General features: G+C 44.1%; 1 protein-coding gene across 6 annotated transcripts in view; it reads right to left on the bottom strand.

The window, feature by feature from the left end:
- Positions 1-10417: 10417 nt before the first annotated feature.
- SENP2 (SUMO specific peptidase 2) overlaps positions 10418-12160 on the bottom strand; it is a 47890-nt gene continuing 46147 nt past the window's right edge. For 5 of the 6 annotated variants that reach the window (XR_001828048.1, XM_017538399.1, XM_017538406.1 and 2 more), the window contains one exon: positions 10418-11731. Coding sequence is in view for 5 of the 6 variants with exons in the window: in XM_017538399.1 (XP_017393888.1) it covers positions 11669-11731 (63 nt within the window). In the remaining variant the exon portion in view is untranslated. The remainder of the gene's footprint in view (positions 11732-12160) is intronic. The other variant, XM_017538401.2, reaches the window with a different exon arrangement.

Raw genomic sequence — 12160 nt, 5'->3', positions numbered from 1 at the left:
GAGACGGGGTTTCACCATGTTGACCAGGATGGTCTTGATCTCTTGACCTCGTGATCCACCCGCCTCGGCCTCCCAAAGTGCTGGGATTACAGGCGTGAGCCACCGCGCCCGGCTGACTTTTCTTCTTTAGCTGTGAAAGCCCTAGATGACATCTTATAGAAGGTTGTTTGCCCAACATTCAAAATATGCTGTTTGCTGTGGCCACCTTCATCAATGATCTTAGCTGGATCTTTTGGATAACTTGCTGCGGCTTCCCCAGCAGCTCCTCCTGCTGCCTCACCTTGCACTTGTAAATTGCAGAGACAGCTTCTGTCCTTAAGCCTCATGAACCAACCATTGCTAGCTTCCAGTTTTTCTTCTGCAGCTTCCTCACCTCTCTCAGCCTTTATAAAATTGAAGAGAATCAGGGCCTTCCTCTGGACTAGGCTTTGGCTTAAGGGAATCTTGTGCCTGGTTTCATCTTCTAGCCAGAGCACTCAGACTTTCTCCCTGTAGGCAATAAGAGTGTTTCACTTTCTTACTATTCATGTGTTCACTGGAATAGCACTTTTAATTTCCATCAAGAACTTGTCCTTTGTGTTCACTTGGCTGTTTGGCACAGAAGGCCTAGCTTTCAGCCTGTTGTAACTATCAATGTGCTTTCCCCGCTATGCTTAATCATCTCTTGCTTTAGATTTAAAACGAAAGATGTGTAACCTTTCCTTTCACTTGAACACTTAGAGGCCATTACAAGGCTATTAAGTGGCCTGTTTCAATATTGTTCCTTAGAGAATAGGAAGGCCGGAGGAAAGGGAAAGAGATGGGAAATGGCAGGTCAGTGAAGCAGTCAGAACACACAGCCTTTATAGATTGTTTGCCACACGGGCATGGTTTGTGGTGCCTAATTACAAAAGTGATATCAGAGATCACTGATATCACTTAATATAATCAGGAAAAGTATAGCAAGAATTACCAAAATATGACACAGAGATACAAAGTGAGCACATTGGTGGAGAAATGCCAATAGACTTGTTTGATACAAGGTTGTCACAGATGTTCAATTTGTAAAAATGCGGTACCTTCAGGTGCAGTAAAGCGAAGTTCGGCAAACGAGGTAGGCCTGTATTCTGGGAAGTCAGAAGGGCAGGATCAGCCTTGGGCTGGGGTGGGTGTGCGGGGCCTGGCACTCCCACAAATGTGGTGTGCAAAGGTTCGATGAGAGAAGTGCCGCTCCATTTATAAGCCTACATAGGTTCATAGACTTGGGGAGCCTACCAGAGATGACTGCTAAACATCCATGTGATCTGAGGAATAAAGAGCTGACGCTTGACTGCTGGAGGTAGCCAGTTAGGCTTTTGGGATGATAGTCCATAGCACAGCAGGGGCAGATGGTGGTGAACTGATGGGGTTCCAGAGTAGCCCCTATACCGTGTGAAATGTGTTCCTCACTGATGTCCTCACTCCTTTTCTCATTATTTCCAATTTCAGTGATGCCGACTTGACTTTGGAAGTTTTACGGCATGCAGCTGTCCAGCTGTCCCCTACTGTCACTCTCAATACTGTGGCTGGCGTGAATATGGACAGGGACAGCTGGCCCTTCGTGTGACCAGTAGAAGCCCCTGTATCTGTGGCTCCACCTTCTCCCTCCTCCATTTAGGACTCAAGCCCGCTGCCCCCACAAAGGTAGAAAACAAGCCATAGGTGCCAGCCCAGGAGGAGTCAGGGGATTCTTGGCAACCAAGGTCATTACTGAAAGCTGTTCCCTGGTTGAGGTATCCACGTCAAACGAGCGGGAAGGACATTTTTTTTTTTTTTTTTTTTTGAGACGGAGTCTCACTTTGTCACCCAGGCTGGAGTGCAGTGGTGCAGTCTCAGCTCACTGCAGTCTCTCCTGGACTCAAGCAATTCTGTCTTGGCCTCCCGAGTAACTGGGATTAAAGGCGCCCACCATCACACCCGGCTAGTTATTGTATTTTTAGTAGAGATGGGGTTTCACCATGTTGGCCAGGCTGGTCTCTTAACTCCTGACCTCAGGTGATTCGCCCACCTCAGCCTCCCAAAGTGCTGGATTACAGGCATGAGCCACCATGACAAGAACACCACATCTTTTTGGGTTTTTTTGAGTGGAGTTTCGCTCTTTTTGTCCAGGCTGGAGTGCAATAGCATGATCTGGGCTCACTGCAACCTCCGCCTCCCGAGTTCAAGTGATTCTTCTGCCTCAGCCTCCCGAGTAGCTGGGATTACAGGCATGCACCACCATGCGTAGCTAATTTTGTATTTTTAGTAGAGACGGAGTTTCACCATGTTGGCCAGGCTGGTCTCAAACTCCTGACCTCAGGTGATCCACCTGCCTTAACCTTCCAAAGTGCTGGGATGACAGGCGTGAGCCATGGCGCCCAGCCTAGAACAGCACATCTTTAAAGGAAGAGCTTTAAGTACAGGCCCAAGAATTTGGTGATGACGCTCAGGATGAGGAGACATCGGTGAGGGGGAGAAGTGACACAGGAACCCTCCGAAGTGGACCCATTTGGCTCCATCCATCAGTTTCACTCCTTGGTTTGTATTACAGGTGGCAGAATTTCCGGTTTAGCTTCTAAAGTGCCTATTTCCAAACTATTTGCCCATGAATATGTGCAAGGAAGATAGGGAGAAAGATGCTGGCATGGTGGCTGACTTGCCCTGGTCCAAGGCACCCATCAATTTTCCTAGGGTTGCGAAAATGAAGAGGAGACCACAGGAAGAGGCAGAGACCAGCTAGCTTTGTTCCTAAGCAAGGACGTTTCTCCCAACAGCCCATTTCCAGGGAATCCAAGTGCTGGATGATTCTGCAGCTGGGCTCAACTCTCGAGTTTTCTGAGGGCAGCACTAGCACGAGACCATCCTTTATAGGTCGGCGTCCTGTTCCACCTTACAGTGAGTAAGAAGTTTCATGCCTGTGAGCTGGGCCCTGATGAACTGTTCACATGTGAGCGCAGATCATTACAATCCTTGTATTAGTTTCTCCAGCTGTACATCCCAGACTTTCTGTCTTGACAAGACGGTCTGACATCCCAGAAAGTCCCAACAGCACATGATTTTACACTAAAATAATAGTTGTTAAATGGAGATTTAGCCTAACCACAAAGGTTTTATTCATTAGCCAACATCACTCCAAAAGCCCCTTCCTACCACCTTAGATTGAACCCCTTGAAAAATCTATGATGCACAGTGGTCTGTTAACCTAAGCCTGAACATGCCTTTTGTCCTGTTCGACCCCCTACCCTCCAGCTCTGCCCCGTGCCATTCTTGGGTCCTCGAACATGGAGCTCTGGAAAGGAAGGACTAACGCAGGCTGGCTGCAGATCAGAAGAGGATTCCAGCATAGAGGGAGAATTTAAAATATGAGAAAGGGAGAATTGATAGTTTGGAGGAGTTTCAACAAAGAACCAAAGGAAAGGATTAGCTGTAGACAGGAAGACGCATCTTGACAGTGACAGGAGGCAAGGGAGAGAGAGAAGTCCGGGCTGCTAAGGACAGGCCGGAAGAGCAATAACCTTGCACCAATTGGGATCCAAATGGCTGAGTAGACAGAATGGATAAGGACTTGAGTATGAAAAGCATTTGGCCTAGTCTTGTCCCTGCATCCCTGGGGAAGGACGTGGGCCACAGAAGTATCTCCATGTTTTTATTATGAAAGGAGCCCATAATTGCAGCTGATTGGAAACCAGCCTAAGTCAGATGTGCATCCAAAGTTCTGTGTCTTGGGACCTACTGGAGATTTTTTGGTCTACTACCATGATGACTAACAACACTGCCGGCAGATTCCCCGGATGTTCACTGTCAATTGCTGCTGCTGCCCTTTATTTCCTCCCTTCACTTCCCTTAAGGTACAAGGAACAGAAATTGAAGATGCATCCCATAAAGGTTAATTTTCTTTTTTCTTGAGATAATCGTGGTTTTGTCATTGGTTCTGTTTATGTGATGGATTATGTTTATTGATTTGCATGTGTCGAACCAGCCTTGCATCGCAGGGATGAAGCTGACTTGATCATGGTGGATAAGCTTCTTGATGTGCTGTTGGATTCGGTTTGCCAGTATTTTATTGAGGATTTTCACATCAATGTTCATCGTGGATATTGGCGTGAAATTTTCTTTTTTAGTTGTGTCTCTGCCAGGTTTTGGTATCAGGATGATGTTGGTCTCATAAATGAGTTAGGAAGGAGTCCCCCTTTTTGTATTGTTTGGAATAGTTTCAGGAGGAATGGTACCAGCTTCTCTTTGTACCTCTGGTAGAATTAGACTGTGAACCTGTCTGGTCCTGGACTTTTTTTGGTTGGTAGGCTATTGATTGCTGCCTCAACTTCAGACCTTGTTATTGGTCTATTCAGGAATTTGACTTCTTCCTGGTTTAGAGTTGGGAGGGTGTAAGTGTCTAGGGATTTATTCATTTCTTCTAGATTTTCTGGTTTATTTGCATAGAGGTGTTTATAATATTCTCTGATGGTAATTTAAATTTCTGTGGGATCAGTGGTGATATCCCCTTTATCATTTTTTATTGCATCTATTTGATTCTTCTTTCTTTCATTAGTCTGGTATCGGTCTATCTATTTTTGTTGATCTTTACAGAAAACCAGCTCCTGGATTCACTGATTTTTTTGAAGTGTTTTTTCTGTCTCTATCTCCTTCAGTTCTGCTCTGATCTTACTTGTCTTCTGCTAGCTTTTGAGTTTGTTTGATCTTGCTCCTCTACTTCTTTTAATCGTGATGTTAGGGTGTCAATTTTACATCTTTCCTTGTTTATCTTCTGGACATTTCGTGCTATAAATTTCCCTCTACACACTGCTTTAAATGTGTCCCAGATATTCTGGTATGTTGTATCTTTGTTCTCATTGCAAAAACCCTAATTGAGTATTCTTGACAGCTTTTGCTCTCTCAGAAACAGCTGGCAGGAGGGGAAAATCTCATAGACAAAATTATATTTTGTGTGTGTGTGTGGACAAAGAATCTTCCTCTATTGCCCAGGCTGGAGTGCAGTGGCACAGTCATGGCTCACTGCAGCCTCAAACTCCTGGGCTCAAGCAATCCTCCCACCTCAGCCTCCTGAGTAGCTGGGACTGCAGGTATGCACCACCACACCTGGCTAATTTTTAAAATAATCATATTTATTTTTATTTCAATAGTTTCTAGGGGGCCGGGTGTGGTGGCTCATGTCTGTAATCCCAGCACTTTGGGAAGCTGATGTGGGCAGATCACTTGAGGTCAGGAGTTTGAGGCCAGCTTGGCCAACATGGTGAAACCTCATCTCAATAGTTACACTGGCACTGATATTTTGAAACTGTTACAGGTGTACTTAAGGGTAAAGTGAATAATTACGTTGATGTTGATAGCGACCAAGATTTTCAAGATTACAGTGTAGGATCAAGAAAAACCTTGGATACCCTGGGTAACATAGCAAGACCCTATCTTTACAAAAAATTTTAAAACTAGCTGGGCATGGTGGCATGTGCCTGTAGTCCTGGCTACTCAGGAAGCTGACTGGAAGATGGCTTGAACCCAGTATGTCGAGGCTGCAGTGGGACATGGTTGTACCATTGCACTCCAGCCTGGTGACACAGTGAGACCCTGTCTCAAAAAAAAAAAAAAAGAAAGAAAAAAAGAAAAACCTTGGAATCTTACATTTGAATTCGAAGTCAGTAAAACTTTTTCCTTTAAAGAAAAACATTTCCTAGTCTATCTATTGCAAAGGCCCAGAAACACCTATAACCCCAGTCAGTACCCAGACCTATATAGACACATATGGTGTTTTTTCCTATAAAGTAACAAGTGGGTAGCATATCCAGTGTGGACATGCTGAACAAAGAGATGAAGGCCGGGTGCGGTGGCTCAACGCCTGTAATCCCAACACTTGGGGAGGCCGGGGTGGGCTGATCACCTGAAGTCAGGAGTTTGAGACCAGCCTGGCCAATATGGTGAAACCCCATCTCTATTAAAAATACAAAAATTAGCCAGGCGTGGTGGCAGGCACCTGTAGTCCCAGCTACTCAGGAGGCTGAGGCACAACTCTCTTGAACCCGGGAGGTAGAGGCTGCAGTAAGCTGAGATCACGCTACTGCACTCCAGCCTGGGTGAAACAGAGCGAGACTCCATCTCAAAAATAAAGGGATGATTCCTGTCCCACCCAGGACAGAGCAGGACCGTGGGAGATTTTATCATGCCACTCACAATGGTGCACAATTTAAAACTTACAAAGTGCCTATTTCTGTTACTTTCATTTAATGTTTTTGAACCATGGTTGACCCAAGAGTGACCGAAACCAAGGAAAAAGCAAAACCGCAGGTAAGGGGGGTATTTACTATACTATTCTGTTTTTGCCTAAGTCTTGAAATCCCCATAATGAAAGGATTTTTTTGTTGTTGTTTTGTTTTTTTAAGTAGCTGAAACAAAGATAAAATTGTTCACTAAAATGAGATATTAAGTCCCTTGGAATGAACTAAAGGCCTACACGTGAAAAATATTACAAATCTTAAATCAGTGGAGATACAGTTATCCCATGCTGGAAGAAATGAGTCAAAATACCAATGGGTAATTATTTTTTTCCTGATTTTTAAAAATATACATGACTTGTAACCCAGAAATTATAATGCTAAGAATTTCTTAGAATAACCTGAACATTGTGCAAGACTATTCAGTAATACTGGGTTAAATATATTTGTGATAGCCATAGAGTGGTACAGTCTGCAGCAATTCAAATGATCTATTTATTGACATGAAAATGTTCAAGGTAAGTGAAAAGGAGTTATATAATCATAATTCTGTATTTGTTAATAACAAGTTGTATACACATGCAAGCCTGTACATGTATTCACATATCCATGAAGGGGGAAGGCCAGGATATATGCCCAATTTTTTCTTTTGAGACAGAGTCTCAGGCTGTAGTACAGTGGTACATTGCTCACTGCAACGTCCGCTTCCAGCTGAAGTGATTCTCCTGCTTCAGCCTCCTCAGTAGCTGGGATTACAGGTGCCCACCAGCACACCCAGCTAATTTTTGTAAGTTTAGTAGAGATGGGGTTTCACCATGTTGGTCATGCTGATCTGGAACTCCTGACCTCAAGTCATTGGTCCGACTCAGTCTCCCAATGTGCTGGGATTACAGGTGTGAGCCACCATGCCCAACCCAAATGTTAGTTACGAGGTATTATTAACTCCAGGTGGTGAATGTGCAGAATGATTACCTTTTATCAGCATTTTATTTTTATACTACGAACACCTATTACTGACATAATTAAAGAAAAATATAAGGGGATAGGGTGGCAGTGTGGGATCAGACTTGATGATCTCATGAGGATGGGGTGTGTTGGGAGGCCATGGAAGGGCAGTGGTAAGGCTGCCCAGTGTGTTCTTAAAGTACGTACTTCCAAGAACTGTCTATGTTGCTTCTCCTGGCACTTTCCCAAGTGTGTTCCATAAAATAGTTCCACAGGTGTCTCATAGAAAAGGGTTCAATGTCCAAGTTTTGGGAAATGCTAGCTCAAAACAACTCATTCATACAAAACGTATAATGTTTGCTATGCATTCCCAGGAGGAAGGGACATGGTATGCATATTCATTGGGCCACAGACCCTTTGCTTTATATCCTTAAAGAAATAGAACTGGGGTCTTGCCATCTTGCCCAAACTAGTCTGGAACTCCTGGGCTCAAGCAATTCTCCTGCCTTAGTGGCCCTTCAAAGTGCTGGGATTACATATTCTTTATACAAGTTACAAGACTTACGCTTAACACATTTTAGGAAATGCCCATTTAAGGACCTAAAGATTAAGGATGTAAAGCTGGGTGTGGTGGCTCACGCCTGTAATCTCAGCACTTTGAGGCCGAAGTGGGCGGATCACCTGAGGTTGGGAGTTCAAGACCAGCCTGACCAACACGGAGAAACACCGTCTCTACTAAAAATACAAAATTAGCCACGTGTGATGGCGCATGCCTGTAGTCCCAGCTACTTGGGAGGCTGAGGCAGGAGAATCGCTTGAACCCAGGAGGCGGAGATTGCAGTGAGCCAAGATCCGGCCACTGCACTCCAGCCTGGGCAACAAGAGCAAAACTTGGTCTCAAAAAAAAACAAAAGATTAAGGATTGTTTATACCACATATTTCCAGCAAGGGTCTGAAAGCTTCTAGCCCATTTTCCTAGATTTAGATGGAGTCATCTGAAAACAGCCTCACATTTATAATATGGTTTTTGTTTTTGCTTTTTGGTCTCAAACTTTATGGTTTTAAACATAATTTGCATCTTGCGATCAGGTCACTTAGAGCAGTGTTTTCCTTCTCTGCATTATCTGTCCATTAGTGGGCAGAGAAATCAACTTGGTGGTCACAACCTGAATTTTTTTAAAAACTGAAATAAAACTATCAGAATATAGTAAGGATAAGTATTACTTCACAAAAGTGTATGTGACAATTTTGTGTCCATAATCACACTATGTGTGTGTGTGTGTGTTCACAACATAAAATACATTTATTCCAATGAGTTGCAATTAAAAAAAAGTGAAAGCCACTGAATTAAAGAGATGAATTTATTGGTAAATAGAGAAAAGCAACACCTATTCCAATATATCCAAACCCCTTCCTGTATATATTAGGTAAATTAAAAGAAAAAAAATTGTCAAAGCAATAATATAGCCAGCTAGATCACCAGTTTACAAATATGTACCATAAGTTTGTTTGAAGATCAGGTACTTGGCAGTTTTTCTCAAAGAAATGGTTATAAAAGAGATTAGGTTCCAATTAGTTAACAAAAGCCAATTTAAACAATGTAGCTTAACTACAGTACTAAGGTTGTCACAAACTTAACTTGCTGTCAGTTGCTTATTTACTCACATCTGAGGTTCACTGTTTCTACTAGGATACATTATCCCCACATCCACACCCTGGTCCAACATCAGGCAGCTTCTCACAGTGCAGGCAAGCATCCACTATCAGACATGTTGTGCTTAGGATCTCAGAGGAGGAAAAACTCACAGGTTCTAATAGCATTGGGTAACAGGTAGAATATGGGGCTCCCAGGAACATCTTCCATATGCCCCAAATCTGTTTCCCTCCTACCCCAATCCAGCTCTGTTCAAGGTCAAGCTTGAGAAAGATACTTGCTCTCAACAGTATATTTTAAAAATCGACATCAATTTTTAAGAGGCTACTAAAAAATAGTAATGGCCAGGCGCGGTGGCTCACGCCTGTAATCCCAGCACTTTGGGAGGCCGAGGCAGGTGGATCACCTGAGGTTGGGAGTTCAAGACCAGCCTGACCAACATGGTGAAACCCTGTCTCTACTAAAAATACAAAATTAACCGGGCGTGGTGGTGGGCGCCTGTAATCCCAGCTACTCGGGAGGCTGAGGCAGGAGAACTGCTGGAACCCAGGGGACAGAGGTTGCAGTGAGCCAGGATTGAGCCATTGCACTCCAGCCTGGGCAACAAGAGCAAAACTGTCTCAAACACACACACACACACACACACACACACACACACACACACACACACACACACACGCTTTAATGGTGATAATTTGCTATTAATAAATTCAGTAGCTGTTTTTTCGCCTGAACACTTTAATAAACTTTTAGATCCAAATAAATTGTTTGGCTCTAAAAAGCTGTTATTCCTAACACGCTGCTGCTTTGTGCCCACGGAGACACGTTAATGCCTCGAGAAGCATGGCCTGTGGTCTCCCCCAGGAAATTCAGGAACTCAGGGTCAAGCAGAAGCCATGCTAGAGAGCTCATCACTCTGCTCTTCCCAATTTCATTATGTCCTGGAAGACCTGAGAACCATCCGGAAGAGTGTACAGTAATGGAGAGCTCAGTGAGAAATGCTCTTAAGCAGCCCCTTGAATAATACATTAAGCCCCAGCATCATTCATTTGGGCGGAATACAAACTGCCATTCCTAACAACAGGACTTACCTAGCATGCACTCAATCTTAACTGAGGTACCAAACTCTCAAGGGACATGCACAGGGCAAGCCAGGAGTCTGGCATAATGCTGACCTCGCAAACCTCTGGCCTTTTTGGCTGTGTGGTTGCCTGGTCCCAATACTCGCTGGCAGTGCCAGGAGCCCAGGGACAGGAGGCTGCAGGAAGGAGGCAGACGCAGCACAACCTGCTCCTGCTTTATCACCCAACCACATGGCCTCTGGCTGACCATCAAGTAGGCCCAGCATTTTCAACCCATATCGCAGGTCCCATGTCCTCAGCCAGGAGTTTTACAAGTCTCCTCAGGAAAAACTGGCTGCAATAGCTACAGCCAGTATCCCTCTGGGACCAGCAGCCTGCGCACTCCGCGTGGCAGGCATGCAGATCCATAGGGAACGCATGCCCAGTTTTTCCAGTTTTACCTCTCACTGTCATGAACCGGAACAAGTTTGGGAGGCTTAAGTAGGGAGAGGGTTAGAAATCATTTCAGCATATACTTTTTGGGTTCTGCCAGACAACCTTTTATTACATCAGAAAAGCAACACTAGGCACTAGATCTTGCAAAATATGTTCTGACCAACTCTAAACTTTCTGAAATTATAACCACATCAGTAAGGTTTTTAATGAACGAAAAAGTTAAATACAAACTTTCATATGCAAAATAGATTACTGTGTAACTGGCAACCTCAGAGCCAAGTACATTTTCTTCTACAACTTTCAGTGGGGATGGAGTGGGGAGATGTTAGTCTCATTGAGTAGAAAACTTAATTTAGGCTCAATATATAGAAAACAAAAACTCTGAGGAAAAATAGCTTTAAATTGAATAGTATCTTTTGAAATAAACAGCTCAGGCCAGCCCCTACAATTCTGAGGTTTATACTCAACCAGATCTGGGATGAAAATGAAGATTTAGGGTTTACAGTTACTTCAAATCCATGAATCCAGTTTCAAGACTAAGCCAAGTCACCTCATTTCCAGAAAGGGAAGTCACTGTAAGATGACCACAACACTCTTCTGAAGATGCTTGGGTAGTCAGAGTTCCTTGGGCACAGTTCCTCGGCTCCATGGCACTGTGCCAACGCTGTAGTGTCAGACTTCCTCTGAAAGGCAATGGGAGCCCTATCCCACAGCATTTTTGCTTCTCCCAGCATTTTTGAGCCTCAAAAAAACAAAAACAAAAACAAATCCCAAACCCTCCAGCTTCATGTTGGCAGTTAGTGCTCCAGCTCCACTTCCGCCCCCAGTGAGATTTCTCTCCTGGTCTTCAGCAGGGAGTGGCAGCTTGAGTAACATTCCTTTCAGAAATAAATAGTTCAAACAAGTAATTTAGAGCTAACTATAAAAGAGCAGCAGTAAATAGCCACTGCCCATTATGTTTGCAAACGAATGAGTGAATGAATACGCTGAACAAACACACAGAAAAAAACAATTCACAGAATAAATCCTGCATTTCCCACATTCATAGGGAAAAGAATTTTTCTTAAAAAAAATATTAGCGTTTGTTCTTGTGTGGGTCGAACAGTCCAAAGCTCTGAGCAGGCACAGCCTTACAAACAGGATTGCAAGCAGCCCTCTGCACCCCAACTCAGGACTAGGGTGCAGCGAGAGGCCTTCATGCACTTTTGACAGCTCAGTACCTGTGAGAGAACAGAAGTGATGCAGGAACTTTTTAACCCACAATGCATGAGGTATATGGAAATGTCTGTGAAAGAACCACCAGCAGCTAGAGGGACCAGGCAAAGTTTTCCTCACAGTAACTGCTGATGAAGGATTTCCCACACCATCTTCTTCCGGAAGAGAGGCATCTGGTGCTGCAAAGATTCCCATAAACAAAACACACATTACACATGAATGTACATGCCATCATGTCCATAAAGTAGGATGTCCATGTCCTTTTTCTAAGCATTGACATTTTTACATCATGGAACATACTTATTAAACCATTAAAAAGGAGGTTTAGGCCAGGTGTGGTGGCTCACACCTGTAATCCCAGCACTTTGGGAGGCCCAGGCGGGCGAGTCACAAAGTCAGGAGTTTGAGACCAGCCTGGCCAACATGGTGAAACCCTGTCTTTACTAAAAACACAAAAAATTAGCTGGGCGTGATGGCAAGTGTCTGTAATCTCAGCTACTCGGGAGGCTGAGGCAGGAGAATCACTTGAACCTGGGAGGTGGAGGTTGCAGTGAGCTGAGATGGCACCACTGCACTCCAGCCTCGGTGGCAGTGCAAGACTCCATATT

This window comes from Cebus imitator, unplaced genomic scaffold, assembly GCF_001604975.1.
Source record: "Cebus imitator isolate Cc_AM_T3 unplaced genomic scaffold, Cebus_imitator-1.0 Scaffold111, whole genome shotgun sequence".
Taxonomy (NCBI): Eukaryota; Metazoa; Chordata; class Mammalia; order Primates; family Cebidae; genus Cebus; species Cebus imitator.
This window is presented reverse-complemented; position numbering and strand designations above follow the sequence as displayed.